General features: G+C 32.2%; 1 protein-coding gene across 1 annotated transcript in view; it reads left to right on the plus strand.

Moving 5' to 3' along the window:
• The window catches only part of LOC106875008 (uncharacterized), a 153,714-nt gene that overhangs the window by 18,551 nt on the left and 118,347 nt on the right, over positions 1 to 16,816 (plus strand). Inside the window, exons 22-44 of the mRNA XM_089358397.1 lie at positions 664 to 799; positions 1,372 to 1,425; positions 2,117 to 2,161; positions 2,274 to 2,539; positions 3,493 to 3,628; positions 4,201 to 4,254; positions 4,974 to 5,018; positions 5,131 to 5,396; positions 6,350 to 6,485; positions 7,058 to 7,111; positions 7,827 to 7,871; positions 7,984 to 8,249; positions 8,704 to 8,839; positions 9,366 to 9,422; positions 9,573 to 9,617; positions 9,735 to 10,000; positions 11,029 to 11,164; positions 12,450 to 12,506; positions 12,890 to 12,934; positions 13,049 to 13,314; positions 13,866 to 14,001; positions 15,372 to 15,425; positions 16,702 to 16,746. Coding sequence (XP_089214523.1) covers positions 664 to 799; positions 1,372 to 1,425; positions 2,117 to 2,161; positions 2,274 to 2,539; positions 3,493 to 3,628; positions 4,201 to 4,254; positions 4,974 to 5,018; positions 5,131 to 5,396; positions 6,350 to 6,485; positions 7,058 to 7,111; positions 7,827 to 7,871; positions 7,984 to 8,249; positions 8,704 to 8,839; positions 9,366 to 9,422; positions 9,573 to 9,617; positions 9,735 to 10,000; positions 11,029 to 11,164; positions 12,450 to 12,506; positions 12,890 to 12,934; positions 13,049 to 13,314; positions 13,866 to 14,001; positions 15,372 to 15,425; positions 16,702 to 16,746 — 2,746 coding nt within the window. The remainder of the gene's footprint in view (positions 1 to 663; positions 800 to 1,371; positions 1,426 to 2,116; positions 2,162 to 2,273; positions 2,540 to 3,492; positions 3,629 to 4,200; positions 4,255 to 4,973; positions 5,019 to 5,130; positions 5,397 to 6,349; positions 6,486 to 7,057; positions 7,112 to 7,826; positions 7,872 to 7,983; positions 8,250 to 8,703; positions 8,840 to 9,365; positions 9,423 to 9,572; positions 9,618 to 9,734; positions 10,001 to 11,028; positions 11,165 to 12,449; positions 12,507 to 12,889; positions 12,935 to 13,048; positions 13,315 to 13,865; positions 14,002 to 15,371; positions 15,426 to 16,701; positions 16,747 to 16,816) is intronic.

Genomic DNA, 16,816 nt, shown 5'->3' on the forward strand with positions numbered 1-16,816 from the left:
TTAATTAGCTGTGATAATAATACCGTTCAGAATGATGAAAAGTAAAATTAATAAAAAATCCATATGATAGTGCATAAGATAGTATCATAGATTGAGACTTTTTTCTCATTCTTGGCACACAACTTTCCTTTGTCACCCATTCTTAAGCATTTACTGTCATCTAGCAATTGTTTCATGTAGTTTTTTTTTTTTTTTTTTTTGCTGGTCTACCACTTCATACTTTATACCAAAGATAGAGCTTGCCTGTAAACATCATGAAGTTTGACTTTTTCATAGAAAAGAAATAGCAGATATTTTGCCAAAACAAATTAAGCATAATAATTATGCTGACAATCTGGTAGTAATCAGTTACCATATGAAGGATGTTAATATCCCCATATTTGCTCTGGAGAAAAGTGCCTGTGAAATTGTACTATGTAGCAATGCTACTAACCCAGAATGTATTTCTTACAACCAATATTTACTGAAAGCTTGCACTCTATGAACGGAGAAAAAAAATGCAGAGAAAGTTATATGTTCATTTCTGAGTCTGTTATAGAAATCAGGTTAAATAATGCGTGGGACATACTTCAATGATATTACATTACACACAGTGAACAATTCCAATGACTTCTACTTCCTTTATTTAAAGCTTCCTTATCCCTAATTTTCTTCTGTATCCAGAACAATGAAAAGGATGCTGTTGTTAAAATTCCATTTGGAACAACATCAGACACAGTGAAAATCCATTTTGTTTCTGATTCACCAAACTGCAAAATGATAGTTACAGTATCTTTCAAAGGTTGTTTTGAATCAAGGTGTAAGTATAAAGCAAAACTTTTGCCAAAATTTTCTTGTCATAAATATCATTTTTTGCAATATTTACTCATCTGTTGACTGTCTCACTAATTATAACAAAACAAATTAAATAGAACGTTATAATGAATAATTTAATCATTGTGCATCATCATGAAAGCTTCATTACATATTAATTGTTTTAAGATTATAAGATTTGTTAATAAGTTTATAAATAACTCTGTAAATATTTATTAAGAAAAAAACTCCAGATTGAGCAAAATTTTACAAAATATGATGCATAAAAATCTTACATTTCTTTGTGAATGCTTATAAAAGCTGCACTGAATTTATTCCTTTTGCTTCTATTATAATATTTACATAATTAAGGAATATATTTTCATAACATAGTGTTCAGATTGTATTTTAAAATGGAAGCAATTGGAAACATGAAATTATAAATTTAGCTAATATTAACTTTCCAGATATATACAGTTGAAATTATTTTTATAACTCGAATGCTGTTCATATGTTTTATTTTTCCATTTGACATAACACTTCTTATGCTAACTTCTAGTTTATCCTTTGTTTGCATAGCAACAACACCACTACCCACAACAATACTTCCAACAACCACACCTCTGCCAACAAGTAAGTGAAATCTTTCATTACTTCATTTATTTACACACACACACACACACACACACACACAAACACACACACAAACACACACACACACACATATATATATATGGCGCAGGAATGGCTGTGTGGTAAGTAGCTTGCTTACCAACCACATGGTTCCGGGTTCAGTTCCACTGAGTGGCACCTTGGGCAAGTGCCTTCTACTATAGCCTCGGGCTGACCAAAGCCTTGTAAGTGGATTTGGTAGAAGGAAACTGAAAGAAGCTCATCGTATATATTTATATATATATGTGTGTGTGTGTGTGTGTGTGTGTGTGTGTGTGTGTATGTTTGTGTGTCTGTGTTTGTCCTTCCAACATCACTTGACTACTGATGCTGGTGTATTTACGTCCCCGTAACTTAGCGGTACGGCAAAATAGGCCAATAGAATAAGTACTATGCTTCCAAAGAATGAGTCCTGGGGTCGATTTGCGCGACTGAAAGCAGTGCTCCAGCATAGCTGCAGTCAAATGACTGAAAGAAGTAAAAGAGTAAAAGAGTAAAGAGTAATATATTAAAGTCAATAAAAATACTTCAAGATATATTACATTTGGCGGTTTATTAACAAACAATATTTTGTCAAACATTTGATGTAAATTTATACACTACATTTGATGGATTGTAATTGAAATTTCGTTTACTTTCATTTTTATTGTAGCCACACCTGTTCCAACAACAACGCTCCAACCCACAACACAAACAGGTAAACTATTTCTCATCCTGTGATATATCATTTTTGTTGAAATTTGAAATAATAATTATAAAAATAATGGTATTTTCTTGATTGCATTTTATTTATTGATATTGTTTTCTAGAATCTTGGTGTGTATTCAATGATGGTTTGGAAGATGCCTCATTCATAAGGGCTTGGGACATTAAATTGTCAAGCAATGATGAAAATCCTGATGCTATTCGCCCAGGTAGAAAAGGCTGGAAACCTGATGCAAGTGATAACAAGCGCACAGTAACTATGTTTGTTGGTGATGCTTTAAGATATGGTGCATCTATTCATTTATTAAGAGCTGTAGGTGTTGCAAAGTTTGATGTTATTCTCAGTGGTGGAGAGAATAAGAGATTTAAGGTGAGTTTCAATGAGTGAATACACACCTCATTAAAACTGTTTATAACATAAATATTAATTAAAATATGAGATATAAAGAATACTTTATAAATTATATTCCAGTGTGTGCAAAGGTGTTTGATTTGTTATATTTTTTTATCTCTCTCCTCAAATTACTTGTATAACGACATATTTATGGAGAGAAATGACCAAAAACTAACTTCATATAATTTACATTGATGGCATTTTATAAATGTGAGAGTCTTGGAAATATATTATGTGAAAGTATTTTGTGAAGCTAATTATATTTATTAATTAGCTGTGATAATAATACCGTTCAGAATGATGAAAAGTAAAATTAATAAAAAATCCATATGATAGTGCATAAGATAGTATCATAGATTGAGACTTTTTTCTCATTCTTGGCACACAACTTTCCTTTGTCACCCATTCTTAAGCATTTACTGTCATCTAGCAATTGTTTCATGTAGTTTTTTTTTTTTTTTTTTTTGCTGGTCTACCACTTCATACTTTATACCAAAGATAGAGCTTGCCTGTAAACATCATGAAGTTTGACTTTTTCATAGAAAAGAAATAGCAGATATTTTGCCAAAACAAATTAAGCATAATAATTATGCTGACAATCTGGTAGTAATCAGTTACCATATGAAGGATGTTAATATCCCCATATTTGCTCTGGAGAAAAGTGCCTGTGAAATTGTACTATGTAGCAATGCTACTAACCCAGAATGTATTTCTTACAACCAATATTTACTGAAAGCTTGCACTCTATGAACGGAGAAAAAAAATGCAGAGAAAGTTATATGTTCATTTCTGAGTCTGTTATAGAAATCAGGTTAAATAATGCGTGGGACATACTTCAATGATATTACATTACACACAGTGAACAATTCCAATGACTTCTACTTCCTTTATTTAAAGCTTCCTTATCCCTAATTTTCTTCTGTATCCAGAACAATGAAAAGGATGCTGTTGTTAAAATTCCATTTGGAACAACATCAGACACAGTGAAAATCCATTTTGTTTCTGATTCACCAAACTGCAAAATGATAGTTACAGTATCTTTCAAAGGTTGTTTTGAATCAAGGTGTAAGTATAAAGCAAAACTTTTGCCAAAATTTTCTTGTCATAAATATCATTTTTTGCAATATTTACTCATCTGTTGACTGTCTCACTAATTATAACAAAACAAATTAAATAGAACATTATAATGAATAATTTAATCATTGTGCATCATCATGAAAGCTTCATTACATATTAATTGTTTTATGATTATAAGATTTGTTAATAAGTTTATAAATAACTCTGTAAATATTTATTAAGAAAAAAACTCCAGATTGAGCAAAATTTTACAAAATATGATGCATAAAAATCTTACATTTCTTTGTGAATGCATATAAAAGCTGCACTGAATTTATTCCTTTTGCTTCTATTATAATATTTACATAATTAAGGAATATATTTTCATAACATAGTGTTCAGATTGTATTTTAAAATGGAAGCAATTGGAAACATGAAATTATAAATTTAGCTAATATTAACTTTCCAGATATATACAGTTGAAATTATTTTTATAACTCAAATGCTGTTCATATGTTTTATTTTTCCATTTGACATAACACTTCTTATGCTAACTTCTAGTTTATCCTTTGTTTGCATAGCAACAACACCACTACCCACAACAATACTTCCAACAACCACACCTCTGCCAACAAGTAAGTGAAATCTTTCATTACTTCATTTATTTACACACACACACACACACACACACACACACACAAACACACACACACACACATATATATATATGGTGCAGGAATGGCTGTGTGGTAAGTAGCTTGCTTACCAACCACATGGTTCCGGGTTCAGCTCCACTGAGTGGCACCTTGGGCAAGTGTCTTCTACTATAGCCTCGGGCTGACCAAAGCCTTGTAAGTGGATTTGGTAGAAGGAAACTGAAAGAAGCTCATCGTATATATTTATATATATATGTGTGTGTGTGTGTGTGTGTGTGTGTGTGTGTGTGTGTGTGTGTGTGTGTGTGTGTGTGTGTGTGTGTGTGTATGTTTGTGTGTCTGTGTTTGTCCTTCCAACATCACTTGACTACTGATGCTGGTGTATTTACGTCCCCGTAACTTAGCGGTACGGCAAAATAGGCCAATAGAATAAGTACTATGCTTCCAAAGAATGAGTCCTGGGGTCGATTTGCGCGACTGAAAGCAGTGCTCCAGCATAGCTGCAGTCAAATGACTGAAAGAAGTAAAAGAGTAAAAGAGTAAAGAGTAATATATTAAAGTCAATAAAAATACTTCAAGATATATTACATTTGGCGGTTTATTAACAAACAATATTTTGTCAAACATTTGATGTAAATTTATACACTACATTTGATGGATTGTAATTGAAATTTCGTTTACTTTCATTTTTATTGTAGCCACACCTGTTCCAACAACAACGCTCCAACCCACAACACAAACAGGTAAACTATTTCTCATCCTGTGATATATCATTTTTGTTGAAATTTGAAATAATAATTATAAAAATAATGGTATTTTCTTGATTGCATTTTATTTATTGATATTGTTTTCTAGAATCTTGGTGTGTATTCAATGATGGTTTGGAAGATGCCTCATTCATAAGGGCTTGGGACATTAAATTGTCAAGCAATGATGAAAATCCTGATGCTATTCGCCCAGGTAGAAAAGGCTGGAAACCTGATGCAAGTGATAACAAGCGCACAGTAACTATGTTTGTTGGTGATGCTTTAAGATATGGTGCATCTATTCATTTATTAAGAGCTGTAGGTGTTGCAAAGTTTGATGTTATTCTCAGTGGTGGAGAGAATAAGAGATTTAAGGTGAGTTTCAATGAGTGAATACACACCTCATTAAAACTGTTTATAACATAAATATTAATTAAAATATGAGATATAAAGAATACTTTATAAATTATATTCCAGTGTGTGCAAAGGTGTTTGATTTGTTATATTTTTTTATCTCTCTCCTCAAATTACTTGTATAACGACATATTTATGGAGAGAAATGACCAAAAACTAACTTCATATAATTTACATTGATGGCATTTTATAAATGTGAGAGTCTTGGAAATATATTATGTGAAAGTATTTTGTGAAGCTAATTATATTTATTAATTAGCTGTGATAATAATACCGTTCAGAATGATGAAAAGTAAAATTAATAAAAAATCCATATGATAGTGCATAAGATAGTATCATAGATTGAGACTTTTTTCTCATTCTTGGCACACAACTTTCCTTTGTCACCCATTCTTAAGCATTTACTGTCATCTAGCAATTGTTTCATGTAGTTTTTTTTTTTTTTTTTTTTGCTGGTCTACCACTTCATACTTTATACCAAAGATAGAGCTTGCCTGTAAACATCATGAAGTTTGACTTTTTCATAGAAAAGAAATAGCAGATATTTTGCCAAAACAAATTAAGCATAATAATTATGCTGACAATCTGGTAGTAATCAGTTACCATATGAAGGATGTTAATATCCCCATATTTGCTCTGGAGAAAAGTGCCTGTGAAATTGTACTATGTAGCAATGCTACTAACCCAGAATGTATTTCTTACAACCAATATTTACTGAAAGCTTGCACTCTATGAACGGAGAAAAAAAATGCAGAGAAAGTTATATGTTCATTTCTGAGTCTGTTATAGAAATCAGGTTAAATAATGCGTGGGACATACTTCAATGATATTACATTACACACAGTGAACAATTCCAATGACTTCTACTTCCTTTATTTAAAGCTTCCTTATCCCTAATTTTCTTCTGTATCCAGAACAATGAAAAGGATGCTGTTGTTAAAATTCCATTTGGAACAACATCAGACACAGTGAAAATCCATTTTGTTTCTGATTCACCAAACTGCAAAATGATAGTTACAGTATCTTTCAAAGGTTGTTTTGAATCAAGGTGTAAGTATAAAGCAAAACTTTTGCCAAAATTTTCTTGTCATAAATATCATTTTTTGCAATATTTACTCATCTGTTGACTGTCTCACTAATTATAACAAAACAAATTAAATAGAACATTATAATGAATAATTTAATCATTGTGCATCATCATGAAAGCTTCATTACATATTAATTGTTTTATGATTATAAGATTTGTTAATAAGTTTATAAATAACTCTGTAAATATTTATTAAGAAAAAAACTCCAGATTGAGCAAAATTTTACAAAATATGATGCATAAAAATCTTACATTTCTTTGTGAATGCATATAAAAGCTGCACTGAATTTATTCCTTTTGCTTCTATTATAATATTTACATAATTAAGGAATATATTTTCATAACATAGTGTTCAGATTGTATTTTAAAATGGAAGCAATTGGAAACATGAAATTATAAATTTAGCTAATATTAACTTTCCAGATATATACAGTTGAAATTATTTTTATAACTCAAATGCTGTTCATATGTTTTATTTTTCCATTTGACATAACACTTCTTATGCTAACTTCTAGTTTATCCTTTGTTTGCATAGCAACAACACCACTACCCACAACAATACTTCCAACAACCACACCTCTGCCAACAAGTAAGTGAAATCTTTCATTACTTCATTTATTTACACACACACACACACACACACACACACACACAAACACACACACACACACATATATATATATGGTGCAGGAATGGCTGTGTGGTAAGTAGCTTGCTTACCAACCACATGGTTCCGGGTTCAGCTCCACTGAGTGGCACCTTGGGCAAGTGTCTTCTACTATAGCCTCGGGCTGACCAAAGCCTTGTAAGTGGATTTGGTAGAAGGAAACTGAAAGAAGCTCATCGTATATATTTATATATATATGTGTGTGTGTGTGTGTGTGTGTGTGTGTGTGTGTGTGTGTGTGTGTGTGTGTGTGTGTGTGTGTGTGTATGTTTGTGTGTCTGTGTTTGTCCTTCCAACATCACTTGACTACTGATGCTGGTGTATTTACGTCCCCGTAACTTAGCGGTACGGCAAAATAGGCCAATAGAATAAGTACTATGCTTCCAAAGAATAAGTCCTGGGGTCGATTTGCGTGACTAAAAGCAGTGCTCCAGCATAGCTGCAGTCAAATGACTGAAAGAAGTAAAAGAGTAAAAGAGTAAAGAGTAATATATTAAAGTCAATAAAAATACTTCAAGATATATTACATTTGATGGTTTATTAACAAACAGTATTTTATCAAACATTTGATGTAAATTTATACACTACATTTGATGGATTGTAATTGAAATTTCGTTTTCTTTCATTTTTATTGTAGCCACACCTGTTCCAACAACAACGCTCCAACCCACAACACAAACAGGTAAACTATTTCTCATCCTGTGATATATCATTTTTGTTGAAATTTGAAATAATAATTATAAAAATAATGGTATTTTCTTGATTGCACTTTATTTATTGATATTGTTTTCTAGAATCTTGGTGTGTATTCAATGATGGTTTGGAAGATGCCTCATTCATAAGGGCTTGGGACATTAAATTGTCAAGCAATGATGAAAATCCTGATGCTATTCGCCCAGGTAGAAAAGGCTGGAAACCTGATGCAAGTGATAACAAGCGCACAGTAACATTGTTTGTTGGTGATGCTTTAAGATATGGTGCATCTATTCATTTATTAAGAGCTGTAGGTGTTGCAAAGTTTGATGTTATTCTCAGTGGTGGAGAGAATAAGAGATTTAAGGTGAGTTTCAATGAGTGAATACACACCTCATTAAAACTGTTTATAACATAAATATTAGTAAAAATATAAGATATAAAGAATACTTTATAAAATATATTCCAGTATGTGCAAAGGTGATTTGTTATGTTTTTTTTATCTGTCTCCTCAAATTACAAATAAAACTACATATTTATGGATTGAAATGACCAAAAACTGGCTTGATATAATTTACACAGATGTCATTTTATGAATTTGAGAGTCTTGGAAATATATAATTTGAAAGTATTTTGTAAAGCCAATTATATTCATTATTTAACTGCATTAATGTATATCTATCTATCCATTACCTATCAATCCAAAATGATGAAAAGAACTTATAAAAATTTTACATTGTATTATGTTAAACACTGTGAAAATTCCACAAATTTTTTTTCCATCTAAAGCTGCCTTTTCTCGTATATTCTTCTATACCCAGAACAATGAAAAGGATGCTGTCGTTAAAATTCCATTTGGAACAATATCAGACACAGTGAAAATCCATTTTGTTTCTGATTCACCAAACTGCAAAATGATTGTGACAGTATCTTTCAAAGGTTGTTTTGAATCAAAGTGTGAGTATAATGCAAAACTATTGCAAAAAGTTCCTTACTATAAATCTCATAATACTTTACAATATTAACTCATTTGTATGCTGATGTTATTTGGTCTCTAGACCTCATCTTATCTCATCTTGTTTGCCCATTTATTCTTGGGAGTGATGTGGGGCCAGATGCCTCAAGTACATATTTCATTTTGTCTTGTCAGAAACTTCTGTCTCCAATTGTTCCAGGTTGATCCACAAGTAAGATGAATCCAGCTGATGGAGATTATCCAACCATCTTGTACGTAATCTACTGCTGGGTTTCCTGCCAGTTGGGTTTGCCTGTAAAACATGTCCAGTGATTTTTCAGAAGACATTTTTATCCCACATCCATAGTATCAGAAGTGTGATATCTTGATTTGGAAAAGTATTGACACTACCTGATACTCCTCTCTGATGTCTGAGCTATGCACTCTCTAGAGCTTGACTTGAAATTTTTATTCATGTATTCCATTTAACATAACACTTGTTATCAGAATATATTTCTGTTCTTATAGCAACAACTCCACTACCAACAACAACAGTGCTTCCTACAACCACACCGCTACTAACAAGTATGTATAATTAAACTCACTATAAATATTTGTAGATATATTATATTTGATTGTTAATTTACATATTACAATTTATGAAATAGTCAATGTAAATTTATAAACTTTCTGTGATAACTTCTTAAATTTTGTTGTCTTTCCTTTCCATTCTAGCCACACCTATCCCAACAACAACACTACAACCCACAACACAAACAGGTAAAGTCTTTCTCTTTCATAGAAGTACTACTGCTGTTTGAAATCGTAAAAATATTCATGTTAATAATGATGGTATTTTGTTCAATATGTTTTTCCCAAATTGACATTGTTTTCTAGAGTCCTGGTGTGTATTCAATGATGGTTTGGAAGATCCCTCATTAATCAGGGCCTGGGACATTAAATTATCAAGCAACGATGAAAATCCAGATGTTATTCGGCCTGGTTTCAAAGGCTGGAAACCTGCTGCAAGTGATAATAAGCGCACAGTAACAATGTTTGTTGGTGATGCTTTAAGATATGGTGCATCTATTCATTTATTAAGAGCTGTAGGTGTTGCAAAGTTTGATGTTATTCTCAGTGGTGGAGAGAATAAGAGATTTAAGGTGAGTTTAAATTATTACAAAAGTATAATCACATTAAACTCTTATTAATGGAAGTAGATGTATTAAGTTATATTCTGTAAATTCAGATGACATTTTAAAATATTTCATGTGAATAATTAATATGCAAACACGGTGAGCATTAGTCACCAAAATTGTTAATATTTAGATAGTTTTTGAATGATATTCGATAGTTCTGTAACATGCATTGCTCTAGAATAGATATTTTGTTTACACAGGAACATGAGATTAAGAAATTATGCTTAAATCTATCTTGTGAAATTAAGAACATATTTCATTACCTCATATTGAGAACCTGGTTACAATTGAGACAAAATCATGCCACTTTTAACAGACTATCAGCAATGCAACATGGCCACCAATTTATATCAAAACCAGATCAGGTTAATGTTTAGCAGACAAATAAATATTAATCATGATCACAGGCTTTCAATCACGTAATTTTTTGTAATTGATCAAAAAAAAAAATTAACGGTTATTGTATTTGAATTCATATTCTTTATTTGTCATCACACCCTCTCCAAAAGACTTTACCCTTTCCACCCTTCCACACAAAGTAACTATAACCAGAATCCTAGTCCAGTACCATATCGATCCCAAAATCTAATCAGTTTGTGCCAGTCATGAGGTCAAACATCCCTGAAAGTTTCATCCAAATCCATCCCGCGGTTCTTGAGATATCTTGTCTATAGACAAACAAACACGACTGAAAGCAATACCTCTGCCTTCGCTAAGGTGAAGGTAATGCCACAAAACAAGAGTAGCAGGAAATGCCACAAAACCCTGCATAAAGGATATGGTAACTAATAGTCAAGATAACCAGAAATTTGTTCTTTGATGAAATCATAGTCTGATATATATCTTCACATTTACTGAATTAATTCATATTAGAAGCTTGACAATAAGTCACAGAACTAAATTTTTATTATGCTAATAACTTTACTTGCTTGGCTTTCATCATGTATTAATAATCTAAAGACATCCTCTCTCTAATTTCGTTGCGTATCTAGAATAATGCAAAGGATGCTATTGTTAAAATTCCATTTGGTACAACATCAAACACAGTAAAAATCCACTTTAAAGCTGTTTCACCCAACTCCAGAATGATAGTCACAGTATCTATCAAAGGCTGTTTTGAATCAGCATGTAAGTATGAAGAGATTCACACTCAAAGTACTTTGTTATAGAACTCATAATGTTTTACAATCTTAACCCATCTGTAGACTCAATGGTAGAATTCTGCTTTAACCCCTCATAACCTTGCTATTTTTTTTTAAACCTTCAGAAAATTTTGGCAAATTTGTGTTCAACACTTGGGAATACATATGATTACACTAAAAAAAAAATTGTATGTGATTTAAAGGCTATCTAGCTGCTATCTTTAACACATCTCACACCCACCTGGTACCCTCCTTATTTCTTTGTCACTCTGACATATTGATGTTTTTCTATATTTTTTGCCCCATAAACATATTTAATGGTCTATTGCCAGGATTTGAGCCAAAGATTTGGAATGTCCATCTTTTATACTCGAATTTAAAAACAAAGAATTCGAAAAATTAAGAGAAAAATATTCTTTTAAATATTCAAAAATTAGAAAGAATTCTATTTTCATAATTGTATGTATTCCCTTGTGTGGAAGACAAATATACAAAAAATTTCTGAAAATTCTAAAAAGCAGACAAGTTATCAGGGGTTGGGATGCTTAAACCAGAATTCCACTGACTCATTAATGCAAAACAACAGTAATTATGAAACAAATTATAGTTAATATCGTATATCATTTCTGATTTTAAATTAATATTATAGGAAGTAAGTAAAAATGATTTTGTCCATTATACAATTAATATTCATCTATTATCCAATTTGCCATCGTTGTAGAATCTATATACTTAAATGGTATGTTCTTATAAACTACTGTCTTGTTTGTATTTCACACAATCAAAACATTTACTGATATGCAATTCCCATGTGTTCAGATAATATTCGATATCTAGAGCTCATCATATTTCATTTTTTTATTCACTTATTCCTGGGGGGGGGGGTCGTAGTGTCAGAGATCTCAAGTACTCTGTCCATTGGGTCCTGTCAGAAGCACCCATCTCCTATTAATCCGATTGGATCCCCAAGTGAGATAAACCACGGTCATGGATGTCATCCAATCATTTTAGTCATGGTCCACTGCTAGTGGGTTTTGTCTGTAGAACATGTCCAGCAATTCTTTCCTCAGACGTTCTTACCACATATTATTAATATCAAAATTGTGATCTCTCTATTTGGAGAAGTAGTGACACTACCTGGAACACCTTGATGATCTCTGAACTATGCACTCTCTAAAGCTAAGCTTGAAATTTTTTCTACTGTTTATGAATATTCATGTATTCCCTGTGACATAACACTTGTTATCAAAATATATTTGCTGTTCTCATAGCAACAACACCACTACCAACAACAACAGTACTTCCTACAACCACACCACTGCTAACAAGTATGTATAAGCATTCATTTCTTATGATACATTAAACTCGCTATAAATACTTTGTTTTTGTATCTGGTTTACAAAATTCTTTATATGAATTCATGTGTTGAAGCAAATTTTCTTGTGTTTGAGGAGAGTTATACTGCTTCAAGGCCTTAATATTTAACACACTCACCAGTTCATTTTCCACTCATTTATTATTTATATATTTTTTTTCCCAAAATTTTCATTGCTTTTGCAGCCTTGTAAATGGCTGTTGACTCTGTCCATTATAGGAGCTGTAGATATTTGATTGTTGATTTGCAAATTACATTGTATGAAACAGTCAACGTAAATTTATAAACTTCCTGTAATAATTTCTTAAATTTTGTTGTTTTCCATTTCCATTTTAGCCACACTTATCCCAACAACAACTCTACAACCCACAACACAAACAGGTAAGGTCTTTCTCTTTCATAGAAGTACTACTGTTGTCTGAAATTCTAACAATATTCATGTTAATAATGGTATTTTGTTCAATATGTTTTTCCCAAATTGACATTGTTTTCTAGAATCCTGGTGTGTATTCAGTGATGGTTTGGAAGATCCCTCATTAATCAGGGCCTGGGACATTAAATTATCAAGCAACGATGAAAATCCAGATGTTATTCGGCCTGGTTTCAAAGGCTGGAGACCAGCTGCAAGTGATAATAAGCGCACAGTAACAATGTTTGTTGGTGATGCTTTAAGATACGGTGCATCTATTCATTTATTAAGAGCTGTAGGTGTTGCAAAGTTTGATGTTATTCTCAGTGGTGGAGAGAATAAGAGATTTAAGGTGAGATTTAATGAGTTTAAATTGTTACAAAAATATTATGACAGTAAACTTTTAATTGAAATAGATTCTTTTGACTAAGCTATTTTCTGAAAAATTAGATGACATTGTAAAATATTTCATGCAATTGATATACAATTATCGAGTGTGCATTAGTGGTCAAAATTGTTGATACACTCTTACACTGTTGTTTGGTGGCTTTAAACAGCTTTTCTTTAAGTCATTTTGAAATACAGCAGTCTTTAAATAATATTTCATTGTTCTTTTATTGTTATTGCTCTAAAGTTGATGATTTGTTGACACTAAAACAGGATATTACATAACTGATATATTTATTCTCTTTTATGAGAGATTTAATTTTTTAATAAATTTGCAGTTAGCAGGCACAATCATTAACGTTTCTGCCTGCTCACTGCCTTTCAATAAATATGTATTAAAACTTTGACAGTATATTATGGTAAAACATTTCCTTATACTAATTACTCTGCATCTTCTGCCTGTAGTAAATTCTATAAGCTAAACCTGCCTTATTTTTAATTTGGTTGTGTATCTAGAATAATGCAAAGGACGATATTGTTAAGATTCCATTTGGTACAACATCAAGCACAGTGAAAATCCATTTTAAAGCTGTTTCACCAAATAACAGAATGGTTGTTACAGTATCTTTCAAAGGCTGTTTCGAATCACAGTGTATGTATAAAGTAATTTTTTTTCCCTTGAAATTCGTTGTCATAAATTTTATAATTCTTCACAAAATTCACCCATCTCTAGACTGTTTGATGCAAAACAATAACAATTATGAAATGAATTATTAGCATTTTCATCATCATCATCATCATCATTTAACGTCTGTTGTCCGTGCTGGCATGGGTCGGACGGTTTGACCAGAGCTGGCAAGCTGGAAGGTTTCATTCTGAGTTGTCATGGTTCCTACAGCTGGATGCACCTCCTAACACTAACTGCTTTACAGAGTGTGCTGGGTGCTTCTGCGTGGCACTACATGAGTGCTTTTATGTGGTGCTGCATGAGCATTTTTATGTGGCACCATTATGTGGCACCATATGAGTGCTTTTATGTGGCACCAGCATGAGTGTTTTTTGCTTGGCACCAGGCCAAAGCACTTCACCACGGGGTGGGGGGGGGGGGCTTAACACTTCTGCTGTGGAGCACAGGTCTTCTTGAATACAAGGTGCCCAGTATCTTGGTCCTTTCTCATCTTGTCTGAATGGTTCAGCGTCCTGAGGTCGCCTTTCACTAATTTGTCCCATGTCTTCCTGGGTCTCCCTTTTCCATGTGTTCCGTCTACCTTGAGAGATTGGCACTTCTTTATGGAGCTATTGGCATCCATCCACATCACATGACTAAGCCAGCACAGTCTTCTCTCTTGCACATAATATGTAATCATAGTGAATAATATAATCATTAAATATCATGATAAACGTTTCCTTAATCATTAATCATTTGCTAATTATAATATTGGTTAACATGATTTGAAATTAATTTTGTATTTATTAATAACTTAGCGGAGAGACGCCACTCACCATTTGCAACAGAACAGAAAATGTAAACAATCAGCCCAGGGGCTGCTGGGAGAACTACAGCTCACCCCTTTAGCTATGATCTCCATGCCTTCAGTACTCAAGCTATTTTCCACAGAAACTTGGGGTAATCCTACACAGCAAGTATAGCTCAAAACCCACTTTTTAGATGGAAATCCTGGGGGTCATCTTGTACACCCTGTCGTATTATACACCAGCATATACAGCATTTTATAAAAGAGTTTTCAGTGTGTATTGTAGAAAATGAAAATATTTACAGATATCCACTTCTTATAACTATGTAATACCAAATCTCCTGATCATCATCATCATCGTTTAACGTCTGCTTTCCATGCTAGCATGGGTTGGACGATTTGACTGAGGCCTGGTGAAAGCGGATGGCAACACCAGGCTCCAATCTGATTTGGCAGAGTTTCTACAGCTGATATTGTTTATGTATCTTTTTTTTAATTTATTTTCTGCAACAGTTGTCATCAGAATATGTTTTCTTTGTTCTCATAGCAACAACACCAGTACCAACAACGACTATTCCTACAACTACACTTCTGCCAACAAGTATGTAAAAGAATTCATTAATAAAACTTTGTAATGCTAAAATTCAAATTTTGTTTCTCTGTGACATGTTTTAATGAAAATAGTACAGAGTAGAACACCTAATTCATAATGCTTGATCATCATCAACTTATCCTATAGAGAAATAACAAAGTGTATCATACCACCAGGACTAGATTTAACAGTAGGAGCTTTCTTGTGGGCATAGTGGATGAAGAAAAGCACAAATTTATACACATGAACATAGACACACATTTGAATTTCCAGTTACGAACAACAACACTGCCTCTAGATGCTGGAACTATTCTGAGAGCAATATAAGTAAGTGTATGCATTGTAACAGTGTACACTTTTTAAAATTTATTAGCTTTTATTTTATTTTCACATATATTTTATTTTACCATTTCTAATTTAATATTAGCTTTAGGCTGAAGCTGAGACCAATGTCAAGTCAGATAAATTGACTTTAGTTCAGGCTTCAATTTCTCCATTAATTTCTTTAAAAGAAGTGATGCAAAATCAAAAATGAATTAACTTGAAACAATATAAGCTGAGAAAGGCCTGTGTGTACACACACACACACACACACACACACACTCACACACACACACACACACACACACACACACACACACACACAGAGGCATACCACAGCTTGTCGTTTTGTGTGTGTTGATATGATTATTACCAGTAGTTAAAATCTTAAGTCAGTTAGAGTAGCTAAAATCGACTGCATAAGTTCTACCCACAATGAGATTTTGCTAATAATGGGAAATTATTGTTCAAAAAGAAAGCATATTTCAGCTACTTTTCTGCTATATTCATAACTTTTATTATAAATGTTTATTCTGTTATCCAAAATTGATTGTCTTGAAATCCCATTGCATTTCATTACTTATTTTTATCGCTTGTAAACTAAATATATAAATATATATTAAAGATATATCGATAGGACTATAACATCAATGCTGCATTTGTGTTGTTTCTTTTTATGTTGAATTAATGAAATACATAATAAACTTTCAAAGAAAAAAAAAATTGTTTGCACTAAATTGTGTTTCAAATATAAAATTTATACAAAATCACCATCATTCAAATTCAACTAATTAATAAACGAATACTAGTATATACTTATAGTATGTATTAAATGCAATGGAAATAGCTGTTTGTGTATTTTATTGCTTGTTAACATCTACAAACAATATTTTGTGGAATAATGAATGTAAATTTCTGAACTTTATATGATGGTGAATGAAATCTTGTTTTGTTTTTATTTTAGCCACACTTATTCCAACAACGACACAACAAATAACAACACAAACAGGTAAAGACTCACTTTAATGGAAATATTACTGTTGTTGGAAATCATAATACTCATGTTTATATTGATGTTC

The sequence above is a fragment of the Octopus bimaculoides genome, chromosome 10 (assembly GCF_046866305.1).
Source record: "Octopus bimaculoides isolate indiv1 chromosome 10, ASM4686630v1, whole genome shotgun sequence".
Classification (NCBI taxonomy): Eukaryota; Metazoa; Mollusca; class Cephalopoda; order Octopoda; family Octopodidae; genus Octopus; species Octopus bimaculoides.